The 27,091-nt window shown below is 40.0% G+C and overlaps 1 protein-coding gene across 1 annotated transcript in view; it reads right to left on the bottom strand.

Annotated features, from left to right (window-relative positions):
• Positions 1 to 1,369: 1,369 nt before the first annotated feature.
• Positions 1,370 to 27,091, bottom strand: part of SP4 (Sp4 transcription factor) — a 38,123-nt gene continuing 12,401 nt past the window's right edge. The window contains exons 4-6 of the mRNA XM_089673154.1: positions 21,680 to 21,902; positions 11,744 to 11,943; positions 1,370 to 7,208 (exon numbers count right to left, since the gene is read on the bottom strand). Of these exons, the coding sequence (XP_089529280.1) occupies positions 6,931 to 7,208; positions 11,744 to 11,943; positions 21,680 to 21,902 (701 nt within the window). The 3' untranslated portion in view covers positions 1,370 to 6,930. The remainder of the gene's footprint in view (positions 7,209 to 11,743; positions 11,944 to 21,679; positions 21,903 to 27,091) is intronic.

The raw sequence follows: 27,091 nt of genomic DNA on the forward strand, positions 1-27,091 counted from the left end.
CTATTCAGCTTCCATCACATAATAAAGTGCTCGTGACTTCCGTGAAAAGCAATATAGGGTGTGCTTGCACTCACCAGACGTAAATTATTATTACGCATGTAGTATATGGGCACTGGTGGTCATCTGGAACCCGGTAGAAATGTAGTACTCAAACGACACTCGTTATATCCAGGGATTATCCTCCAGACCTCTTAATGGACCCTCTTTGTTAGTAGGAACCGCTCACAGGTAAAGCTTACACTCAGCATCAGGTAAGTACAGCATCCAAATGAAGCCTACCTTATGAGGCTCGAACAAAGCCACCAGAACAAAAGTCTCATATAGTGTAGTAAATTTGACAACGTGCTATTGCACGAAACGCGTCAGAGTATCAGCCTGCCACACCAACGTCACCCTATGCTGCTATAGCCAGATTGGTTTGGCTGGTGGCCATCTTTGAATTACATGCATGTATACCTGCTGTGCTGACACAATATAGGCTATCAGTATTGGACTGCATTGCCCAGAGCCATTGTACTGGTGAATCTTTTTGAGTTGCCTATGTGTTCATATCATTGAGGAATACATTTACTACACTATATGAGTCTTTTGTCCTGGTGGCTTTCTTTGAGCCTCATAACGAGTGTCGTTCGAGTACTACATTTCTACCGGGTTCCAGATGACCACCAGTGCCCATATACTACATGCGTAATAATAGTTTACGTCTGGTGAGTGCAAGAACACACTATATTGCTTTTCACGGAAGTCACAAGCACTTTATTATGTGATGGAAGCTGAATAGGAGAGATTGGTATCTTCCTATTTGAATCATTGACGCACCTGTAATTTACTGAATGGTCTCATGTCATTTACATTTATGTGATATATTGAGTCTAATATTTGTCACGTTAAATTTTTTTGTCTTTATTAAGACACCACTATTGTCACATATTAGCACATCAGTTTGCGCTTTTTGTCACGTTTACACTTTAATATATTTAAGCACTGCATTTTATATTGTTATAGGTTTAAGGGTTCTAGAGGTTTCCTTTATGCTAGCTGCTTACACAAAAGATTGAAAAGCGCTCGCTTATGTACTTGTATTATAGTCCTTAGTAGAGTCGTTGCTTTGCCCTTTAGAATGGCCTGACATTCAGTGTTTGAAGGTTGGTGTAGGAGTGTGCAATTTTTTATCCAAATGTGTTTTTATTAAATGCTTGGGTCACAAGACAGCAGCAAAGATGTGCAACAAAACGTAACAAAGTTGACAACTGAGTAAAGATCACTTTAACTGCTCAATCCCTAGTAAAGAGGAAAAACATTTCCACACGACTTATCTGTTCTCAGTCGTAATTACTGCCACCCCCCCAAAAAAATAAAACAAAACATCTGGACAACAAATTCCACATAATTTTATTTCCAAATCCACAATAAAGAACAAAAGTTTATACAAATCAGCACTGTAAAAATGACAAGTTAGAGGCTATGCTGGCAGAAATTATAGGGAAATATCCATGGTTTTCCCTTCCTCTAAATTTCCCCTCAAAAATGTTACAATAGAAAAAAAAAAATTAATATCTGTTGCAAAATGTTCTTTTCAATTTTCCAAAATGGTGTCCAATTGAACATCTGGTGCATACTAATCTATTAACATATATATTTATAGAGGGCAATCAATAATAAGTGCTTGCCCTTTGACATGCACAAAAAGCATCAAAATTAAATAAACATCTTTAAAAAAAAAAAAAAAAAAATGCCCTAAAATTGAAAAGATGCACCTAGCATGCGTTCTCACATCTGACAACCTAAACTTTCATTCTACTTTAGAAAAAGAGATAAATAATTTAAACTTCTAAAGCAATCGTCAAAACATCCACATGTCTACTACGCAAATACTCTATAAAGGAAAAAAAAAAAAATCTAACACTGAAATCCTAAACATGATAAATATATAATTACATAAATCTATTTTAATAAAACAGTGGCGATGGAAGCGGAGATTTTTTTTCACAAGACGCTGCAAGACAAACTTCATGAGCAGTAAAGACTACTTTGGCTTTTTTGGAAGAGGACCCAAATATTTAGGCATTTGTTAAAATATATTTTTATCTGTTGGTATGTTGGAGGTTCAAAATAGGTCATAAAATTTCTTTTAATTTTAAATGAAACATTTGATAAAATACATTGGCTCAATCATTCTGCATGATAATGTATGTACAAGTGAAATCGATATTAAAAGGCCTTCTGCTAAACCAACCTGAAAATAAAAAAAGTCACTGGCATACAACATGGTTTTAGTAATCCAAAAGCTTGACGAGAATGACTTTTGAGCAAGTTAAACTTTTTTTTTTTAATTATTATTAAATTTGAAGCCCAAGTGCAATGCTGTCGGTCTTGGATGCGTGCACGTACCTCATCTGCTTCACAAGAATCTCAGGAGCTGAAAAACCTACTGCATTTTAATATACAAATATCAAAGTTATTTTTTTTTAGGAAAGTCTAAGGCTAGCCCTGCTCCTGTACTCCCTACGGACCATTAAGGCCACCGTAACTTGAAGAACCAATAAGAAGTTCTAGGAGGAAGGCCAGCCCTCACCTATAGGCATATTAGAGCACCCTTGGGTTTTAAAGCTCCTGAGATGTCTCCAAAGAAGGGCAAAGGCTCTGAATCCTCACTACTGTCCTGGTACAAGCATACAGCCAGTGAGGTCTGCACTTCAGAAACTAGAAATCAGGGGCGGACTGACAACTCATGGGGCCCCCGGGCAATAGGGGATCATGGGGCTCCTGTGTCCTTGCCCAAACTCAAAAAAGCCTATGAAAAAGGTACCAAGGGCATCTCATGGGGCCCCCTACTGACCTTGGGCAGTGCCCGAGTTTCCAAATGGTCAGTCCGCCCCTGCTAGAAAGTAAAGCCAGAATCAGGATGACACCTGCACCTGCACCTTTAAAATGATTTCAGCAATGACCACTCTTACATGAAAGTTGTGGTGCAATTAGCAGAATGTTGCTCTGTGAACCAAAGTTCAGGCTTGCAAGTGGCAGGTACTATTACTAAATATTATACTTCTCCCTGCTTTCTATGAAAATAGTCAATATGTTGGATTACTTTAATGAAAAAGTCCTGTTTCCAGCACTTTGGTCTGAGTTTTCCCATATATCTTTGCTTTAAACAAGGTGCTCCCAGCCACCGCTAGAAGGCAGTGTTTGGAGACAGGAGACCGACACAAGACTGAGCTGAATAAACAATTTGTATCCATGGAGCGGATTTACTCAAAGTTGGAAACAGAAGTTCTTGTAAATAACACATCACATTGGCATTTCTCAGGAGGCTGTACAAATGACAATTTTTTTTTAGAGAGTGTGCAGTTATACTACAAGGAGTAAGTGCACATTTAATGGAAAAATAAAAAAACAAAGACAAAACAAATTTCCAACAGTGAACCTACCTGCCACAAAAATAAGAGTCTCAGTTGCTAATCTTTACTGCAAAGTAAAGAAACTCCCCTTCTCTCTTGAAAACATAAGTTTGCTGAGCTATCTTCAGAATGTGTCACTTCTGAAAGTCAGATGCCTTGACTCCCTCTACTTGCTACGGTTCCTTCCGTTGGTCCCTACATCACAACTGGACACAACAGTAATGTTGGGGTCAGGGGAATGAAACACAGCACGCAGCCGGGTACCAGGCATCAGACATACCACGATGTGGGGTACTAGGTATCGGACACACCTGGAAATAGAAGATACAAAATATTCTTCATCAAGCTAAGCTCTTCAAGAATGTGAAATGCAGTGGCACAGGTAATGGGACAGATTGTATTAACATACAGCCCAGTACCTTTTTTTTTTTTTCCTGTAAAACAGCAAGTATTTATTGCCTGGGCCCCTGCAGTATTTACTAACTGCAACCTAGCTCCTCCGCCCCTGAGCTGAAAGTGGGTCTAAAGGCTGAAGTTATTTTGCCTTCATGCATTCTAGGCATGAAGGTAGAAAACCTTCATTATGCAGCTCCTCTCTCAGCCCCCACAATGCTTACCCGAGCCCGATCCAGTGATGTGCATGAGAGCAGCGACTCTCCCAAAATATCTCCATTGGCACCACAGCTGTCATCCACAGCCAGTGGGGGAGCAAGGCAGATCTGTGTGTTTTATAGAAACACAGAAGAGGCTTGGGAGTGAGAACGCACAAGTGCCCCCAGAGCTAGCAACTTGCTCCAGGAGCACTCAGCAGGGGGGGAGGAGCCAGGAGCATCAGCGGGGGATCCAAGAAAAGGGGCTGCTCTGTGGAAAACTATTGCACACAGCAGGTAAGTAGGACATGTTTATTATTTTTAAAAAATCGGAACCTTTAGTATCACTTTAAGATAGCCTCTGGTTTAGAGAAAATAATGGCCAGATATTATCCCCAGCTCTAAGCGGGTGACCAAATCTAATGAAACCGATGGCACTAGTAAAAAGTTTTGGCTCGGTGTAGGCCAAGCAGTGCTATTTTTTGCACAGACAGAAAGTACTGGGTTATATTTAATTTTTTGCCTCATTTTTAACGAATTGTGCACTTTAATTGCAAAGGAAAACACTCCCGTTTGCTAATGATGAGTGCTACATTCGCTTTTTGGTAACTCAATGACATTAAAAATTACATTTGTCTCAATCTGAAAATGCAGTGATTTATAAAAAAAAAAAATATATATATATATTTAAAAAAAAAAAAAAACAAAAAACCTCCTTTCCTTGCAACATGATCAGTCGAGGTGTAGGCTGTATGTGTACTAAACTTCCCCAAAAATATAATTTTCGGCTTGTGTAGGGATAAATTTTAATTAAAGTGCACCTATATACAATAGGGAAGTCATTTTGTGCTTCGTGAACTTTCTGTCCTGAATTCGGGATAACATGCCCATCACAACTGTGATAGGCATGATCAGATTACATGGCTAATATTGTCGGTCTTACATAATTTAGGGATTGTAGTCCTTTTGGTCTTGAGGGAAAAAAAAGGTTAGAATGCAATGTATAAATAAAAGCAATGAGAATTAGGAAGGAATCACTGTGCATGGGTACAAACACTTCACTAAGCTAATGTCACAAGTTCCAAAAAACACACACACGCGCACACACACACATCTACAGTAAGTGCTCAAATTAAAAAAAAAAAAAATCTCAAGCAAACTACACATTTTAGACTTTGGGGTACATGTGTAAATAGTATATACACATATACACCTCTGGCTAATATGAAATTAAAATAATCTTTTCAAAATACAATGCCCTTTCCTATATACATGGGTGGAATTATTACTAACACAATGTGAAAATTATTTGATTTAGACTGAATGAAAATAAATACTGTATTCTTGTGGAGCTTTGACCAATAGCATTGTCCTTTTACCATAAACTGTACTTATATTGCAATAATTAAAATAACAATTAATATGCATGTGTATATATATTGTATATACATATATACATACACGCTGTCAAACGCACATACACACACGCAGTGTCAGAAGTGGCATCATTTCTTTTTCCAAAAAACTGACACATTAACTTTACATATATTAGATATAAAAGGGTAAAGGTGAGGGGTTAAAAGAAAAAAAAATATCTTTCGTTTTCATACAACATATTTTCCTCTGCTCATTCTATCAATTACTTTGAAAGTGTAAAATGAAAGTTCATGTAATTGATATCAGTTGTCAAAGGAGTCTTTCAGGCTGTATCAACTACTAGATTCGTATATCTTTGGGGGGTACCTCAGCAGATAGGCAGAGCTGGGAACCAAGTGCGGAGATCTTGATGGCAAAATCTAAAGCAGGCCATGCTGCTTACAATCTGATTGTACAAGCTCCTTTCCATTTACCTAAATGATGTAATATGAGGGATAACAAAAATGACGACTAAAAAAAAAATTGTACTAAATAATTTAGATCCTTCTACAACACAGTTGTTGGCAAAGCTAAAGGAGATTGTACAGATTGCAATGTGTATGGTGAGCATTAGAGATATAAGGTAGTTGATACTAGACTGATCATTTAAGCCATTATAAAATTTACCCCGAAACCAAATATACCTACAAATTAAATAAGATTAGAGGGTAAAAGTAAAATTTACATACGTTTTTTGTGCTTCTTGAACTGTAAAAAGCGGCAAAATTACCTTTTTGTAAGGTCTCACCTCTTGATCTAGCCATGAGCTTTACATATTTTATAGCCATTTTGTTAACTTACTTGATGAAAGCAAACACCTTAATACATTGCTCTAAATGTAATTTCTACATCAACTTTGCATATTAAAAGTCTAAAACGTCTGATGTATATGGACTTTCCAAAACAGTAAATATAAAAATGATAATAAAAATATATAGAGCGTGGAATGTGGAAAGGCTTGACTGTCGCAGTTTGTACATGTTGGTTCCTAATAATGCTTATCTACAAAAGGCTATTAAAAAAATGCTTAGAGCGGGTTCAGTGTCTTGGGTGGTATGAAACTACGCAGCTTGCATAAGGATAGCATTAAATCTATATAAATAACTATTTCCCCACATTTTACTAGCAGGTCTCTATACAAAAATCGCATCTTTGTAAAGGTAACTGCGTAATCTTTATGCTACCATAAATAAACTGATTGTATGGCCTTTATACAAACTAGGTTTGTAATATTAATGGCCCTGAGTCTATCAATATTTTTACTATCATAAACAGTGGTTGTGTTTGGGAGGGCTAACAGGAATGAGAGTTAAAATTTAGAAGCTTTTACAAAATGCAGAATTTATGATACAGGTAAAATATCTCTGATTTTCAGATTTATATTGCCTAATATTAGAAAAAAAGGAATATTTTTTCACAGTTTAGTATATATCAGCTTCATCCTGCTGTTTTGGGGATGAACAACTTAAATAAAAAATTCTTGAAAAGAAATGTACAGACCAGATCACAATTCTGTAGGGATATAACTAAGTGCAGCGATACAAGTCCTTGTCACCTTCTAGAACATCTATGTTTGTAGAAACAGTTGGGGTTGCTGGGTTTGAATCTTGGGAGATGGCTGCCACAGTAACAATTCTTGGGGAACCAAGGACTCCAGTGACAGAGGCATCCAGGTCACCTGATGTTACAATTGCCAGGGCTGTTCCACCTCCCTTTTTGTTTTGGTGGGTTTTGACATGTTTTGAAAGATGGTCGCTCCTCATGAACCTTTTGGAACATTCTGGACACTCAAACCTCTTCTCTCCTAAAAAATAAACATACAGAAGAATTTCACAACCATTTAGAAGTAAAGGTGGGCTCCAGGCAAATTACTAAATACAATCTAGGAACTGGTTTACCAGCCAAAGTATTTGGAATTCTTTTTAGCCAGCATAGTCTGTGATTGTAAACAATTACCTTATAAAACAACCCATTCAGTTTAACACCTTCCTCCTGGACCTATTGCAGATTGACGGCTGGGCAGGATACTCCTCATTGTGACTGGGCGTCAGGACGTCTTGTCAAAACGAGCCGCTCACGTGGTGCGATCTGTCACCGACTGTGTCCATAGGAAACAACCGATGACATATCACTACACCGGCCCGTTGCCAGTGTCATGTGACCAATCACAGCAGATCACATGTCAACTGTATACAATGGATGGCTTCCTATCGTGCCATTCATTGTATACAATTATGTTGTTAGCTGTGACTGGTCAAAGCAGTCACATGATACAGACAGGGCCAATCACAGCCCATCTGTATCATGTGATCAGCTTTGCCCTATCACAGCTAATCACAACAAAAGATTGAATGAATCAGTTTCATTCAGTAATAATGATTGCAAATATCAATGAAACACATTGGCATTAGCAATCATAATATGTAACAAAGAAAAAGAAAAAGTCCTGATCACTTGCCCAGAGTAGTTCAATGTTACTATGGTAACATTGTAATGCTTTGGTCACAGTGTGTTGAAAACAAAAATAGTAAAAAAAAAAAATTAAAAAAAATGTGAAAAAAAAAAACAAAATTAAAATTATTATTTTTATTATTTTCACCAAAGAAATATAGCAGAATACATTTATGAAGAAAATAGTTTCAGGTATTTCTTACTTTATTTAGCAAAAAAAAAAAACTCAGCGATTAAATACCACCAAAAGAAAGCTCTATTTGTGTGAAAAAAATTATAAAAAATTTCTTATGGGTACAGTGTTGCATGACCACGCAATTGTAATTCAAAGTGCGACAGCACTGAAAGCTGAAAATTGGCCTGGGCAGGAAGGGGGTAAATGTGCCTGGTATTGAAGTGGTTAAAACAGAAATGAAAAGGCCAAACATTTGTGTACAGATATAAAAGAAAAAACATTATAAATACCCTATATTATAAGTGATCACATAATCAGCTCAGTGGATTGCTTTAAAAAAGGCCTGGATTCAATACAGCCTGATCCAAGACTAATCCCCAGCCTGTGACTGGACAATGAAGAACCATCAATACATTGATGAGGTCAACTCTCTGCTCTCCCCTTATTGTAAATGCACTGTTAAAACCGTGGCAAGTACCTGAGTATTCTTCAGATTGATCCTATGATGTGCCACTTGTGTCCTAGGAACAAGCTGTGCATGGAATCTCAACTTCAAACTAAATCGAAATTAAGATTGCCAAAGTTTAATCTCAGATCAGCAAAAGTCGAGGTTTCATGTGCTACCAGAGTCTGAGATCTGGGGGCCCAACAGGACAAAGATTGACATGATAACCAGGTTAAACAAGAGAAGTATAGCCAAAGCTACACTCTTGTGACCCGTTCGGCTGATGTCACTCAGCTGGTCTAGGCTCAGGATAAATGCCAACCATATGGTTGGGATCCGACCAGAAGCATGGACCAGCACCTGGCTCAGCCTCTCGGCGATCCACCAAGCCAGCCCCACCTGCTCCTTCACAGCCCAGCAGTCCAGTGAGCGCTGGAAGGCCAGAGCAGAGAGCCGGAAACTGAAAGTCCCACAAGGTACCAGCAAACACTTTGCTATCTTAGAAATGTATTAAACCAAGTGAGGAAATCTAGAAAGGAGATAGAGGGGCAGGGGTGGAGCCTGAACATGGCGGCACAGGAGAGTGTGGAGTAAGCACTCTCCGTTAGCCTCCCCCACCTATCCTCCCTAAAGTGTCTTAGAAGACCCTAAAATAGCTGTGCTGGAGGGCGGCAGGAGACTAACCTGCATGGAAGGAGGGTCCTGGCGGTGATGTGGTGGTCTGTCCGGAGCGAGGTGACGAGGCTCCCGCTCCCCTGAGATCTGACAGCGGCAATGGCGGAGGAAGTGTAGGGTTGCCAGGAGACAAAGAGAGGCGGCGTGCCCACGTGGGTTGCCGCGGAGCAGTGTTGGGAGAAGGGGAAGCCGGCCGGCGTCCCAGGGAGCCGGTGAAACGCCGGCTTTCATTCCTAATCTGTCCCCAGAGGACAGATTTTTTTATTTATTTATTTATTTTTTTACATACTGTCACCCTAGCAGTACAGTGTCACCATGGTGACACTGTACTACTTGTGGGGGGTGGTTTTTTTTTTTTTTTTTTTACACTGATTGCTTTTACACCCATATAGGATGTAAAAGCAATCATTTCTCTTTCTCTCTGTGTGCATTCTTGCACTCATTGAAAAGTACTGAGTGAGCTGTGATTGGTCACAGCTTGTCACATGGTACAAGGCTGTTGTTAATAGCCTTGTACCATGTGACCTCTGTGATCATTCAGAGATTTCACACGTAGTAAGCAATGATGTCACAAGTGACCCCATTGCTTACTACTTTGCATGTGATCACTGATTGGCCAATCAGTGATCACATGATCGGGACCTCATATAAAGGTCCCGTCCGACGATCGGAGTTTCACTGTGTCCAAGGGAGCACGCACAAGCAGGGTGCGGGGAGGCCGCTTACAAACGGCCACCCGACTCTGCACTGCCACCGTCCAGCCGTTTATATGCAACGGCCGGTCGGGAAGTGGTTAAGGCTTTGACACTTAACAGTTGATTGAGTTCATCTAAAAGGCAGAGAAGGGCTAGTGTGTGGAATGCCTACAAGCGGACATCAAGCTGTCGCTTCCAGGTTCCGGGACGTTGGCCATCTAAGTCCAGCCAAGTTTGTTTACATTTTACATGCTGCTATATGAAGCGTATGTTTTTAATTGGATCCATTTGGTGTTATGATCTCTTTAATTAATGGTGTAATGATCTCTTGAGTAATAAATATAACACTATATAGCAAAATTTTGGGCTGCATGCGGTAAGCTTATTTTATACAGCTCTTGTTTGAAGTGAAGCTTTCCTGAGTGGAGAGTACCTGCAGTTCCCATTGACAGCTCTGGGTGAATGTTTGATCTACAGTGGGGGAAAAAAACTATTTGATCCCCTGCAGATTTTGTAAGTTAGCCCTCTTACAAACAAATAAAAGGGTCTATGATTTTTATCATAGGTGTATTTTAATTGATAGAGACAGAATATCAAAAATGCAGAAAAAGCACGATACAAATGTTATAAATTGAGTTACTTAAAAGGTTAAAATGATACTTTATTTATGTTCATTTTATTTGTATATACTGTATAAAAGTGCTACACTGTTTTCATTTAGTTATTTAAAGAGGTCTGTACGACCACCTTTTGTGCTAGCTGCTCTCATCTCCAAGGGCTCACTTAAATTTTATTAGATGTAAAGATGGAGAAGGGCTTAGCTCTGTGGCACAGAAGAAATTAAAGCTTACATGTAAATTGGGAAGCTCGCTAGGTACATTTTTTTTTGTTAATAAAAAATAAAAGTTTTTTGAAGGATATGGAGCATATTACTGCGCTTGCTAGGTACATTAAAATTTATCTGGAGTTATTTAACCTCTTGACGCCAGCGCCTCCCAGGTCCTTTAAGAGTTTCAGAAGTTGGGAGGCGGGGTGAGGTTTTAAGGTCATGTGACCGCCGTGATTCACCATCACATGATCAGAAAAAGGTCCCGATCGAAAAGGGAGACCAGGACCTTTCTGGGAGTAGCGGACATATGTGTTGGGAGCGCACAGGGCGTGAGCTTTCAGCACATATGTATTTTTTAATTACACGCGAATATGCGGCCCAGACGCCGAGAAGCCGCATATTTGCGTGCGATCGGCGTCAAGGGTTTAAAAAGGTACATTTGTTGCCTGTTCTTAAGCATTATTAGTGTTCTACACTTACTTGGGAACTGCAATTTTTTTTTTTTTGTTTGTTAAACGGAACACCATACAAGTAGCTAAATAAAACAGTTGAAATACATATTTGAGCTGTGCAGCTGTTCTGTAATTCCAGCACACTGACATCTTCAACCTCCACTGTTGCAGGAACATTGATCAAAAGCTGCACTGTTTGAACAATGAAGCAACAGCAGCAAACTTGTCTCTCTTCCCCTCTGTCCTGGTACATGTTGCTTACTGGCAACTAGTGCTGGCACTGTTTTTCAGTCTGGTTGTTTCTGTACAGGACACACTAGGCCGATACCAAGATAGTTTCAAGAAAGGATACATGATGATTTTACTATCTGTGTCATTATATAAAAACTTGTTACTATGAACAGTTTGTAATTGTATATTTATATTCATGGGGTAAGCCATATCACTGCATATGCAGGCTCTACTTTCCTCTTTGTGGACTGCACAAATGGTTATGCACATTTTTTTCCCTTATAAAGGTAACCAGCGCCATTCCAACACAGTAGGAATGGCGCTGGGTACCTTGGAACAGGAACAAGAATAAAAGAAAAAAAAAAAAAAAAAGGAATCCAGTTTACCTGTATGGGTTCTTCTGTGCCTCTGTAGCTCATCACTTCTGGTAAACCTCTTGCCGCAGAAGATCCAGTTGCATACAAAAGGTCGTTCTCCAGTGTGCCAACGAAGATGTGCTCGGAGATGGGATGTTTTCCCATACACTTTTCCACATCCTTCAATGTGACATATGTGCTGTTTTTTCTTGCCTGGTTCACTGTTTGCTCTGGAAAAAAAAAATAGACAAACAGGTTATCAGAGAAGCTGAAAAATGTACTGAATCAACCCATTCCAGGATATAAACTGCTGTTGGTGCCATCTTGAACCTCAGATACAGAGAGTGGGAATTCCTACATCATTCCCACCCTCAAAAGGCCAAGGTCTAAGGCAGCACACCCTGCTGAGTCTGCAGCTGAATGGAGCTGCCAATTCCAATGGCACTAAACATCCTAAATCATGTCCTAAAACAGAAAGCATCAGCAGGATCGGAAGTGAGGGGACAACCTCCAGTAGGGGCACACAGGAAAAAAAAAATTAAATAAATTTGAGCAGCTCTAATGGTTTACTATGATAAAGAAATGTGTTTCTCTTGCTGTATGTGTCAAAAATGGCTGGATTTGAGCTTTAGCGCAAGGATAACCATTGACTGATAGTCTCTTTCCACCATTATTGATAATGACTGATATAATGGGACGGGCTATCTGTATAGGGCAGCACAAAATTGCCACCTTGTCACTAAAGACCTTAGGATCCCTCTCATTAAAAGAAAATGAAATTAAAAAAAACAAACACACACAACACTACATGAGTCAAGGCACATACATGCACACTTAAAGGATATATTCACCCTTCAGTAAAAAATAAAATAAATACACATTTTTTTTGCAGGTAAAAAAAAAAAAAAAAAGGGCATTTATTATGTTTGTCTGCAGGAACCTGTAAAGCACTGCACCAGCGGTCAGCAGATCGCTGGTGTCATGCAGGTCTCCTGCAGACCTGCAAGAAAATCTGCTTGCTGGTACAGTATGTATGGTCAAGCAGATATATTGACAGGAAGAATCAATGAACTACCATGGCGCTCCACAGCACTGTGGTAGTTCACGGAGGACTACAAGCTGACAGTTGTTAAGGCTGTCGGGGCCTGTAGTCTCTCATTCACAGAATACTGTGTATGAGTGACGCGGCCAGGTGGGGCCCTACATGGCCACATTTAAAAAAAAAAAATTTGACAGCTAGCGGGGAGGGAGAAGATACCTTGCTAGCTGTCAAAACAGGGATTGGGGGGGCAGTCAGATTGTAATATGTTACACCCTGAATATGGGTGTAATGTGTAACATGTTACAAAAGGTGAACTTCTCTCTTAAGCCGAGTACACACAGCTTATTTTTACACACACACACACACACACACACACACACACACACACACACACACTGCTAGCAGGCAATCTCCTGTGCTGTACACCTTTGGTTTTCTGACGAGCGCTGATCGGATGCTGGTTTTCCAGCATTTGCCGTGCACAAAAGCCAATTGTTAGACTGGCTTGTCTTGGACAGGCTGCTGTACACACTGACCAAGTGTCAACCAAGATGTAATATTATATTTAGGTAGATTACCTGTTCAACCTATTTTATACTTGTCTGCAACATTTTTACAACTAATAAAAATCTTATTGTATGTATCCAGCTTTAAACAGAGTATGGCTTTGAAAGTTGGAAGGGATCAATTGGTCCACTTCAACTATAGACTTTTGGTGCTGCAAATTAGCTTCACTCTTGATAGCTTTTTCCTCTAACCACACAAGCTTGATTGGATTGATATGTGGAAGGTCTAAATTATACTACATTAGGTTAAATGCACTGTCATGTTCTTGGAATTTTTCCCAGACTCTGAGTCTTGTGGTCTGAAGCATATTTTGCCTATGGGGAAAAAGTCTGTCATGAGGTTCAGATATTGAGTGACTTTAAAATATTACTCTACTGGTGTGAGCCATGTAGTCTGCTATTGACAACAGTATGAAAGATCAATCCACTTGGTGGTTTTATTGCTACCAGCATTGAATAGATCTTCTGATTAGAAGAAATCAAACTACTGGGGTAAGCCACGATATCTCCAGTCTGACATAATTTGGCAAGGTCTACACTTCGACATTACAGGAACCACTGTGTACCATCGACTGATTTCTGCCCATGTATTTCCCTAAGCAACTCTTGTTAGTTTACATAAGCTCTTTGTATCCAGAGCAAAAGAGTAAACGAATGACTGGCTACTAGTTTTATCAAAAATTCTAGCATTATTTCTGCTCTTATCAAGTTGGTGTTTCTGCCTTTCACCACCATACTACAATTAAGAGCAAAAAATAGGCTTTTGGTACTCCTTTTAAAATGCTTTTCTTGGAGTACATTGAGGGATGCAAGAAAACTTAAACCTCAGTGTTATACTGCTGCCTACAGGAGGATCAACCACTAGCAAACAAAAGAAATCTTGGTCAGCTCAAGTTATAACCCCTCCTGTTACCAGCATGCCTCAGGTTTGAAGCAAGACAGTACTGACAGCATGATCATAAAACACAGAGGACTAGGACCTGTATCCCCAAATGGACACCGAAAGAAAGATTTCATGACAAGTACAAAAATCCGAATTTACCATTTCTCCTTCATTGAGGGATACATGAAATCCTAAACTTTTGAGGTGTCCAAAAGAAGACAACTTGAAAAGGTGGGAAATAAAGCACACAATTGCTAACAGACCCAATGTAAACAGGCGATGGGGACTGCTTGAAGGACCTTACAGCTGAACCTGGCATCAGATGAGGCAGAAACATCCACCCGGAAGAACTTTGAGAGCTTGTGAACAGAATACAGGGTGGATCTCAGAAACAGTTGCCCAATGCTGAAAAGCCCAAGAGGCGCTTATAGATCTAGTGGAGGGAGCCCTAAAAAGGAAAGGGTGGAACCCAGTCCCTGAGACTATAAGCTTGAATGATGTTCTGTTTAAGCCACCTCTGGATGTAAAGACCACTTCTTCTGGGTCCAGATGCAGCCTCCTGAGGAAATCTGCCTGCCAATTATTTACACTTGGGATGTACACAGCTAACAAGATTGGAGCATGCAGTTCTGTCCATGACAAGATCCCCTCTACCCCTCTTGCCACAGCTAGACTTCTGTTTCTTCCCTGATGGCTGATGTACGTCATTGCTACAGTGTGGTCCAATTGAATTCAGATCGGATGGTCCTCCAATAGGTTGGTATAATGTTGAAAGGTTAGACAAATCACCTGCTCATGAGACAAGATTCCTCCAACAACCAAGTTTCCCGTGCTGACAAGGTGCCCAGAACTCCACTGCAACCAAATAGGCCAATATCCATCATGAGACTCTTCCAAAAGAAAAGAAGGAAAAGGAAGAAAGGACTTCCCATTAAGGAGCCAGATTTCTGAGCTACCAGGGATAAGCAAGTACTCAGTGCCAGTACTCCAGTGACTGAATCAGCCTGTCCAGAGACAGGAAATGCTTGTCCTACAATGAGAGAACATTGCACTGAATAGGTCTGGAGTGAAATTGGACAAAAAGGGAACTGCCTCAAAACGTAAGCTATCATCAGCCCCAAGACTCTCATGCAAAATTCTTGGACTGAAGAGTTTAAACCTGAAATATGAGAGAGTCTGAAGCTTTTTTATCCCTGGGAAAGGAAGGAACAACCTGGCCTGATGGGTATCCAGACCCAGATACTTCAAGCAATGGGTCGGTTCCAGTGAAAACTTCAAAAACGTTTTGAGATCCACTCAAACCTCTATAGTCTGTACAGATACACTGTCTGACAGAGCCCTAGTAGACTGTTTCTTCAAGAGGAGTATCCCAAAATTAGGATGTAACAATAGCACAACAAAGTCTGCACCTTGGTAAACTCTTTAAGTGTCAAAAGAGAGGTGGATAGGCAAGGCCATGACCTGATAGTGCAGAGGCCCTACAACAATCCTCAGAAAATGCCTGTGTGGTGAAAAGATGGATACAAAAAACATACACAAAAAAAAGGAGCAAACATTATGTCCATAGAAGCTAGAAAGCCTTCCTGATAAACTGAATCAATGTCAGATCTAAACAATTTCAACTAGAATTTGTGGACACCAATGAAGACAACCAAGGCTTTGAGGTCCAAAATGGGACAAAATGCCCCCTCTGAGTTTTGGAAGAGCGGACAGGTTGAAGAAAACTCTGTTAAGACCTCGAAATGCTCCACATTTGGGACATGATCTAGGACAACTTGGTCCAGAAGACCAGTAAAAGCCTAATGGAAATCTGACAGTCTGTGAGAAGATACGGACAGTTAGAAGCAAGGAGGGGGCAGGGAATGAAGAGTTTGTGGCCCTGGGACACCACCTCCCACACCCAAGCATTTGGAACACAAGATTAAATGCTAAAGATTTGGCAGACTTGGAGTTCCAGACTTTGTGGGAGGACAGGCAGCCAAGTTTGGAGAGTCTCAACGTTGACAGAAAGGAGAAACTAAAAAGGAATGCTTCCTGACAGTCAGAATGATGCCTCTGCTGTCTGTTCTTTAGGCTTCTTCTGCTGGGGAAGAGGAGTACTCTTGCCACCACTAAACATCCCTGATGAAAAGAAAAAAAAACTTTATGGTTGGCCATTGTCTCTTGAAGGGCTTGGAGTTTGAAAATTTCTTTACAAGATACCACACACATAAAAGGTGGGTGGAAGCCTTACAAATCTGGGGAACAGTTGCTTGATGCCAAAAAGCCTAAAGCACTCACAGATCCAGCAGTGTGCTACTTGACATAAAATAGTAGAACCTGATCTTTGAGGTTAATGAATGGTCTGTCTGAGCCGCCTAGAGATGGTGTAGCAAGAAGCCAGGGAACCCAGGTTTCCAGAGTCCAACTGGGATAACCTAAAAGGGGACTCTGAAGGAAGCAGTGGCTGAGAAATAAAACACACACACACAGCCCAAACCATAAGACAATGGAGGGAATTTTCCTTTTGATGAATTGGTTGGGACATTACCCTGGTGGAGGTGAAATGAACAAAACTATCTTTAGGCAAGAAGTATCCTGGGCCTCAACACCACCTTGTACGTATGCAAGACCAAAAAGGATTCTTTGCATAAAACGTCAACCAGTTAAGACAGACAATCATTGTTGGCTACAAGGAATATCATCTTGTTGGCAAGGGCAATAGAAGGAATGTTTCTCATAGTTTTAAACCATGGTTTTTGAAGCACAAAGAGAAGCAGATTCAGATCCCAGAGAGTCACTTAGGAACATACGGGAAGGGCAACATGGGAAACTTCTGATCAAAGCTCTTAAACTATGACAGAACATCAGGTCTCCGAGACAGAATGGAAAGAGCAGAAACCTGATCTTTGATAGTGCCAAGATCAAAATGCTACTCCAAACCCAGCTGCAGGAAGTAGAGAATTCATCCTAGGGAGAATGTCAAGTGTGAAGGTCCCACAAATTACACTAAGTGAGGTAAGCCTTCCACACCCAATGATAGTAGACCTCCTGGCGAAAAACAATATAGGAATCACGGTCAGAGATGCCCCTGTCCCTTAACACCTGAGCTTCCACAAGCAAGTCAGTGAACAGAAGCAGAATAAATCGGTCCTTTGGTCAGAATATGTTGACAATCTGGCAGTGTCCACAGATCATCTGCCAGATGTCTTGCCAGGTAGATGTACCACATTCACCAGGGCCAGTCTGGAGCAGCAATGAGAATTACAGGAATGTTCTCCATCTTAAATTAGAGGGTCAGGTAGCTTCTGGAATAAAGAGTTTGAACCCAAGGCTGGAAACTGGACATTTCTCTTGTGAAAGGAAAACTCTGAGAAGTTTCCAGAACTAGACCCAGACACTCCATGTGGTAAGCTGGTTCCAGCAACAGTTTCTGAAGGTTTAGGACCCACCTGAACTTCTAATGTCTTGACAGTTAGATAAGTTGTCCAACAGAGCCCTGACCAATTGTCTCTTCAACAGAAAGTTATCCAAGTATTCCACAATGATGATCTCAAGGGAACATAACAGGGAAAACACTGGAGCCAGCACCTTGGTGAACACCTTAGGTGCAGAGAAGAGGCTTCACCAGAATTTATCAGAATTTTTGGTTACAAATCTAAAATATTCAGAGCCTTGAAATCCAAGATGGGACACATGCCCCCTTTTGGTCTGGAAACAGTGGACAGGTTGGAGTAAAGCCCCTGCAAACATTCTGCCACTGGGACTTGGAAAAAGACACCTAGATCCAGAAGATCAGAGGGGGCTCGATGAAACCTGCTAGTCTGTGTGGAGACACAGAAATACTGAAAGAGAGAAAAGAAGGAGGGGGCATGGAGAGAATCTCAAATTTGCAGCCCTTTGACACTACCTACTGCATGCAGGAACCTGGAATGCAAGCTGTCAAGTGTCCAAAAAAAGTCAAAAGACATCCCCATACCCTGGGAAGTGTAGGCACACCTTCATGCAGAGGATGGGTTTGTCTGACAATTTGGAAGACATGAATGTCAGACTTTGCAGGTACATCGGGAACCTTAGAGGGAATCTGGATATTGAAGTCGAGGTAGTGGGGAAACAAAGGGGATATTATTTGACCAAGAGAGAAGGGGATGACTTTGAAGTCTGCTTCTGAGACTTCTTACATTGGAGAAGATGGGATCTTTTGCCACAAACAGCATCCTTGATAATGTTATCAACAACTGGTTTGAATACACATTGCCCTTAAAAAGGTCATGTGGATCAAAAACGCGCACAAAAGGTTCCGCAGTCTAGCACTTTAGAGAAAGTGCTCTACAGATATGCACCAACATGAGGTACATGGGATGGGAAACTTCCAGTAAAGTGTCAAATCTAACAGTTAGCACTACAGCCATCTGCCTTAGGTTTTTCAAGAGTAATGAATCAATTGCAGCAGTCAGATTTTGACCAGTCAGACACGGTTTTAAAAAAGTAGTCACAGCAATAACTGGCATCCACCAACAAGAACAGAGCTCTTAAAAGGGCTTCCAACTACTTGCCTGTTGAGTCTTTAAAGACACATGCATCCTCTGGTATGGTTATCTTCAGGTTATTGTGAGACACAGCCGGATCCACAGTGGGAAAAGTCCACTTCTGAACAGGGTCCTTTGATCAAGGAATGTTCACAAAACAGATACAAATATAGCAAATGCTTGGGGAAAGCAGTCAACTTATTACAGTGCTTCCAAGAGAACAAGCTGGAAAAGCGGTTGCAAAGGGAAAGATTTGCAGCCTTAGGAGTTTTAACCAATCCAAGACTGGAAACAGAATTGGTGGAAGCATCAGGCTGATCCTCCAGTTTTAAAATTATGCGCATTGCATCAGTAACAGTCAAAGCAGTCTCCTTTAATTAAGGACTAATAATGAATACTGCAACTCCTAAAAGTTTTTTTTTGCATATATGTCACACCTAAATGATTCAGATCAAACAAATTTTAATATTAAACAAAAGATAACCCAACTAAATACAAATGCAGTTTTTAAATGATGCTATCATTTATTAAGGGAAAAATGAGCTGTCCAATCCTGTCTGGCCTTATGCAAAAAAGTAATCGCCTTCTAAACCTAATAACTGGCTGTGCAACCCTTTGCGGTAACAACTGCAATCAAGCATTTGCGATAACTGCCAATGAGTCTTTCACATCGCTGTGGAGGAATTTTGGTTCACTCATCTTTGCAGAATTGTTTTAATTCAGCCACATTAGAGGGTCTTTGAGCATGAATGGCCTGTTTAAGGTCATGCCACAGCATCTCAAATCAGATTTAAGTATAGACTTTGACTAGGCCACTCCAAAACCTTCATTTTTTTTTTTTTTTTTTTAGCCATTCAGAAGAGGACATGTTGGTGTGTTTTGGATTATTGTCCTGCTGCATAACCCAAGTATGCTTGATGTTGAGATGACAAATTGATGGCTGCCCAGTCTCTTTCAGGATTTTCTGGTACAGCACAGAATTCATGGTTTTATCAATTATGGCAGTCATCCAGGTCCCAAAGCTGCAAAGCAGTCCCAGACCATCACACTGCCACCACCATGTTTGACTGTTGGTACTTTTTTCTTTAATGAAATGCCATGTTAGTTTTACGCCAGATGTAACGGGACGCACACCTTCCAAAAAGTTCAACTTTTGTCTCATCAGTCCACAGAATATTTGCCGAAAAGTTTTGGGGATAATCAAGAAGGTTTTTGGCAAATGCAAGACGAGCCTTTGTGTTTTTTGGTCAGCAGTGGCTTTTGCCTTGGAACTCTCCCATGGTGGCCATGTTTGCCCAGTGTTATTCTTACTGTTGAATCATGAATGCTTACCTTAACTGAGGCCTGCAGTTCTTTAGATGTTGTTCTAGGTTCTTTTATGACCCTCTGGATGAGTTGTTGTCATGTTTTTGGGAGTAATTTTGGCAGGCCAGACATTCCTGGGAAGGCTCACCACTGTTGCAAGTTTTCTCCATTTGACAATACTGGCCCTCACAATGGTTCGCTGGATTCCCAAGGCCTTAGAAATGGCTTTTTAACCCTTTCCAGAAGGATACATGTCCATTACTTCCATGTATTTTTTAATTTCTTTAGATCGTGGCATGATGTGTAGCTTTTTAGAACTTTTAGCGTGCTTCACTTTGTCAGACAGCTTCTATTTAAGTAATTTCTTGATTCAACAGGTCTGGCAGCAATCAGGCCTGGGCGTGGCAACTGAAATTTAACTTTTTTCCAAAAAAACAAAAAATGTAGTTAATCACAGTTCATTCATGATTTAGCCAGGGTGGGGCAATTGCTTCATTTTATATTTACCCAGGTTATCTTTGTGTAATATTACAATATGTTTGATGATCTGAATCATTTAACTGTGACAAATATTAAAAAAAAAAAAAAAATAAAAAAAAAAAATCAGGAAGGGAACAAATACTTTTTCACAGTACATGTGCCATTCAGCTCATTAAGTTTTGTTTTTTTTTTTTTTTTATTCCCGGTGCTTAGTTAGCACTCAGCGAGGGTCCAAAAACATACATGCCTTATACACTACTGTTTCTGACCCTTGTTTTGGAAGTTTTTGTAACAAGTGATGTCCTTGTTTTGCAACTCAATCTTGGCATTTTTAATAGCTTCCAAGAGGGCTAGTGGACATGGGAGATCAAGGTATCTTTTTCCCACTCTGACTCACCTGCACATGTCGCGCCTCCTAATAAGGCTCTTCCAGAAAACAGACATTTGTCCACTTAGTTCCACATACATACACTACTTGCATTTGGCAGTACAGCTTACATCTGAGATGGTCAGTAATTCATGTATCAATCGTTCCTGTGCTGGGTCTAGTCTCCAAAATAACATGTAATGTTTCATCAGGAGAATCAGCTTTTTCAAGAGAGGAGATATACTACAGACACAGAGCTAGGGGTCTTAAAAGGAGAGGATCATAAAGTGGACTTCAGGCATATGTTCTATTTTTGACACGCAGTTAAAAATTACTTAAAATGTAATACTGAGCCCACATGAACACACATTTGTATGTGAAAGCATCTTTCCAGTGATACACATCATATGCATTAAGGATTTTAATGACAGTGTGGAATGACAAAAGATAGCTGTGCATATGTAGACAGTAATACAACAGCTTAATTGCATTCTCATAATGTTGAATGGTTTTAAAATGTCTTTAAATAAACATTACTTTTTTGCTATTATTCAAAATTTGGCTGGTAATAATCGTAATCTTTTTTTCCTTCCATGGTCAGCTCTCTGATGGTTATTTTTAACTTTATGGAATACACCAATTCTTGGATGTGGCAATAATAACATTTATATATGAAGTATAATTTTTGCAATATATTCACCCTCAACACTTGGACTGTTTGGTTTTGGGATGCCCATTAAATAACACTTTTGACACACATTCCTTTTGTCCAAAATACCATAACAAAGTTCTCTGAGCTCTGTCAAAAGGCTTACCTTCCTTCCCCTTCTCTACAGTTGGGACAGGAACACGCAACTCTTCTCAGTCTCTTGCCAGTCTGTACCTCTTGATCTGATGATAGCTGAGACTGTTGAAGCTGCACCTGTGATATTTGATCAGGACTGACAGCACCAATGGTGGCATTGGTAAGCCCTCCAACAGCAATAGAGGCTATAGTAGCTTGCTGTACTTTGACACCTTCACTTCCTTGCTGCTGACCTGGAGTGGTAAAATTAAACAACCAAATGTTTAGTAATTACAAAGGTCCTGAAAAAAAGTCAACATGTACAATTGAAAATTGACAATGATGGAGAATAATGGATAAATGGCTGCAATGTATTATAATTAATAATTCATGCTGAAATAATTTAATGCCTGTATTGAAAATGAAAGCATGTTTGTATTATAAGAAAACAATATGCAGCGATAGTTCACCCCACATATGCAGAAGACATATAATCAAAATATGTCATGGAGCGGCACAGTAGCTTAGTGGTTAGCACGTCTGCCTTGCAGTAAATGGGTCATGGGTCCGATTCCCGACCATGGCGCCTCCTGCATGGAGTTTGCATGTTCTCCCTGTGCTTGCGTGGGTTTCCTCCAGGTACTCTGGTTTCTTCCCACACTCTAAAGACATGCTGGTAGGTTAATTGGCCCTAGTATGTGTATGTATGAATGTGAGTTAGGGACCTTAGATTGTACGCCCCTTGAGGGTTAGGGACTGATGTGAATGTACAATATATATGTGTAAAGCGCTATATAAGTACCTGAAATAAATAAATGTCATCAAATAAAGTCCTCAAAATAAGTCCATGGTGTGCGACTGAAAATTATATAAAAACCATATCCATGGGAAGAAACTGTGCCACAAAAGAGAACAAAAGATCCTCCACCGCCAACACTCACAGCCTTTTACCAGAAAACATGACCACCGGTTATGCGGTAAAAACTGCATATATAGGGAATCTCTGAAGGCAAGGACTCTAGAAAGGATCTTCTCCACCAAAGTTTTTCACTGCTACTCACTGTAGTTGTCAACACACTTGTATTGAAAATGTCTTGACATTAGAATAGACTCCAATATTGCTGTGCTGTTCTTTCCACATTACTCTCAGCCACAAAGACAGAGTGCTTCTCCTTGGCCGAGGCTATGTCCTCCGAGGTGGAGCCGGCAAACTGGGGAGGCGACCTTCTTCCACTATATATGCTGTTTTGACCGCATAACCTGTGGTCATGTTTTCTAGTAAGATGCTGTGAGTGTTGGAGGTGGAGGATCTTTTGTGGCACAGTTTCTTCCCGTGGATATGGGTTTTATATTATTTTCAGTCACACACCATGGACTTATTTTGAGGACTTTATTTGCTTACATATTTTTATTATACGTCTTATGTATATGTGGGGTGAACTGTCGCTGCATATTGTTCTCTTAATTTTATTGTATGTTGCCTCTATTTTTTGACAGCTGCTGTTTCGCTATATGTTTCGCATTTAGCGCAGGTTATCATCAATATTATCATCAATATAAAAGTTTGTATTATAGCTTTTATTTGGGTTAGCAAGAATTCCTTCTTTGTCTACATCAACTAACTTTGAAGAAGTTCACATGACCTGCCTCACTTCTGGTAAGCCAAGTGAATTTGAGTGTAGCCATGCACACATCAAGTAAAATATAACAAAATAAAAATGAAACCTAACAAATTATTCCGTTACTTTCATTTTGTAATAAATACTGAAAAAAAACAAAACAAAACATTATTTACACTGATCGGTGGTGTAATGCTAAGGCATATATGCAGTTAGTGATCCCATAAAAACATGCTGAAAGCTGCAATAAATGTTTGGGAGTGCTAGGGAGGCAACAAAGTGTATGGGAACTGCAGCATTCAAGAGAAATTCCAGGCCACTATAAAAACCAAATCGGTGAAGCTTCTAATTCTATCCAGTAAACATGGCAACTTAACTAGAGTTAGAAAGTTCCTCAGTTCACTATATTCCAGATTCAATGTAATCCACTGCACTCACATTTCACACAAGAAAATGAAACCTTGGAGTGGACTACCTGCCCCACCTTAATAAACCTCACAATTCTAATGCAATCTCAGTTTGAAAACAAAGTCAAGCCAGTACTGCACTAGGACAGCAGCTTCTGTCTATAATCTACTGAAAAAAAAAAAAAAGGGGGGTTCGAACAACCACCAGCTTCAGTTCTGTTTTGGAAGTTTGACTGCGAGATGCAAGGAGAATGAAGACAATGGCTTTTGGAAGTACACTCCTAATAACTTTCTTTGGAGCTGAGTGTACATATTCTGCATGGGACTATACAGAAACCCCCCTACAAAAAAAAAAAAAAATTGTTGTGAACATGTGCAGCTCAGTGTATCTTCTGGCACACTCCTGTGCATGAGTAGGAGTAAACTCCTCCTGCACTGGCAAATCAAGATGGCTGGAGAGAAGATGCCAGCAACAGCGAGGGACTTCACGGGCATCGGACTGTTGGAACTAAGGTAGGCATTTTAACCTTTAGTTCTGCTTATTTAAAAAAAATAATTATATATACAGTGGGGATCGAAATTTTGGGCACCCCAGCTAAAAATTTGTATTAATGTGCATAAAGAAGCCAAGGAAAGATGGAAAAATCTCCAAAAGGCATCAAATTACAGGATTAGACATTCTTATAATATGTCAACAAAAGTTAGATTTTATTTCCATCATTTACACTTTCAAAATAACAGAAAACAAAAAAATGGAGTCTGCAAAAGTTTGGGCACCCTGCAGAATTTATAGCATGCACTGCCCCCTTTGCCAAGCTGAGACCTGCCAGTGTCATGGATTGTTCCCAATCATCGTCTGGGAAGACCAGGTGATGTCAATCTCAAAGGTTTTAAATGCCCAGACTCATCTGACCTTGCCCCAACAATCAGCACCATGGGTTCTTCTAAGCAGTTGTCTAGAAAACTGAAACTGAAACTAGTTGACGCTCACAAAGATGGAGAAGGCTATAAGAAGATAGCAAAGCGTTTTCAGATGTCAAAATCCTCTGTTCGGAATGTAATTAAGAAATGGCAGTCATCAGGAACAGTGGAAGTTAAAGCAAGATCTGGAAGACCAAGAAAAATATCAGACAGAACAGCTTGCAGGATTGTGAGAAAAACAATTCAAAACCCACGTTTGACTGCACAATCCCTCCAGAAAGATCTGGCAGACACTGGAGTTGTGGTACACTATTCCACTATAAAGAGATACTTGTACAAATATGGTCTTCATGGAAGAGTCATCAGAAAAAAACCTCTTCTACGTCCTCACCACAAAAATCATTGTTTGAACTTTGCAAATGAACATATAGACAAGCCTGATGCATTTTGGAAACAAGTTCTGTGGACCGATGAGGTTAAAATTGAACTTTTTGGCCGGAATGAGCAAAGGTACGTTTGGAGAAGAAGGGGCATAGAATTTAATGAAAAGAAGCTCTGTCCAACTGTTAAGCATGGGGTTGGATCAATCATGCTTTGGGGTTGTGTTGCAGCCAGTGGCACAGGGAACATCTCACGAGTAGAAGGAAAAATGGATTCAATAAAATTTATTCAAATTTTGGATGGTAACTTGATGCCATCTGTGAAAAAGCTGAAGTTTAAAGAGAGGATGGCTTCTACAAATGGATAATGATCCTAAACACACCTCGAAATCCACGGGGGATTACATCAAGAGGCGTAAACTGAAGGTTTTGCCATGGCCTTCACAATCTCCTGACCTTAACATAAGTGAAAATCTATGGATAGACCTTAAAAGAGCAGTGCGTGACAGACAGCCCAGAAATCTCAAAGAACTAGAAGACTTTTGTAAGGAAGAATGGGCAAAGATACCTCAAACAAGAATTGAAAGACTTTTGGCTGGGTACAAAAAGCGTTTACAAGCTGTGATACTTGCCAAAGGGGGCAGTACAAGATATTAACTCTGCAGGGTGCCCAAACTTTTGCAGACGCCATTTTTTGTTTTCTGTTATTTTGAAAGTGTAAATGATGGAAATAAAATCTAACTTTTGTTGACATATTATAAGAATGTCTAATCTGTCATTTGATGCCTTTTGGAGATTTTTCCATCTTTCCTTGGCTTCTTTATGCACATTAATACAAATTTTTAGCTGGGGTGCCCAAACTTTCGATCCCCATTGTATATATATCAATGGGTTTAGGTCCAATTTAAAAGATAAGTTCACCTTAAATAAATGCACATATCTTTGAAGAAAGAAAAAAAATGTCCATTTACTATTTTTTCCCTAAGGAGCTTGGAAAGCATTGCACCCATGATCAGTGGTGCGATGCTAGACTCCTGCAGACAAGCACTGCAGTTTTCAGCCCGTACCTGTATATGGGCTTACTGTTTACAAACTTCAAGGCTTGTGAATGAATTACGAGGCCGCTTATCAGCAATCTTGCAGTCCATTCAGAACTACAAACCGTCAGCCGCAAAGGTTGATGGTACTTGTAGTTGAAGTAATTCACAGGAAACTGAATGAATGATGTGGCCATGTGGGTAGAGCCCTGCACGACTGCGTTGTTTAAAAAATAGTGAGAGTAAATACGGGTGGAACATGTAACATATTCCAAAAGGTGAACTTATCCTTTAAAGCAGTAGTAGACCACAGCTTAAAAAAAAAAAAAAGATAAATAAATAAAAATGCCCTGCAAGGTAACGTCATAATGTGCTAAATACTAGCACATTATGAAGAACTTGCCTTAAAACGTAGCCCTTCAGCGGCACGCTGTCACTGCTGCAGAGGCTTCAATCTTCACCTGGTCTTTCTTCTGAGTTTGCAAGCTCCGGCCGCCTGACTGGTCGAGCTGCAATGGCGTCACTCCCACGCCACAGCACAGCGCTCTGAAGGAATGGCATTGGTATGCTGTTCCTTCAGAGTGCATGCACCAGATCTCAAAAAGAGCAAATATCTCCTAAACAGTGCACGTTTAGGAGATACTCATTTTACCTACATGCAAGTTTTAAGATAAGCCTACCTGTAAGGCAAAAGTATAATAAATTAAAAAAAAAAAAAAAAAAGGTTACTACCACTTTAGTGACCTTTCCAACTTTAGAGCAATTGTTTTTACTGGAAAATATTAGCAGCTCACCAAATCCTTTCCAGTTGCCTGGCACTGATTGCTAATACATTAAACAGCAGATTCAAACTTGTAAGAAAGTTCTGAATTTGATTGGTGGCTTTAGAAAACTCAGCCTGATTGGTCTGCTGAACCGGCTGAAATTCGACCCATGTATGGGTAGGCTGATTGTACCCAAGTCAATCCAATCGATCAACTTGGGTACAAACAGTCTGTTGGATTTTTTCACATTCTAGTACTGCCAGCGGCTATAGCTGCTAGCAGTTACAACTGTATTCTACACACCAGGAAAGCGCC

Source organism: Staurois parvus, unplaced genomic scaffold (assembly GCF_062004578.1).
Source record: "Staurois parvus isolate SC_StPar_1 unplaced genomic scaffold, SC_StPar_1.0 ptg000136l, whole genome shotgun sequence".
Taxonomy (NCBI): Eukaryota; Metazoa; Chordata; class Amphibia; order Anura; family Ranidae; genus Staurois; species Staurois parvus.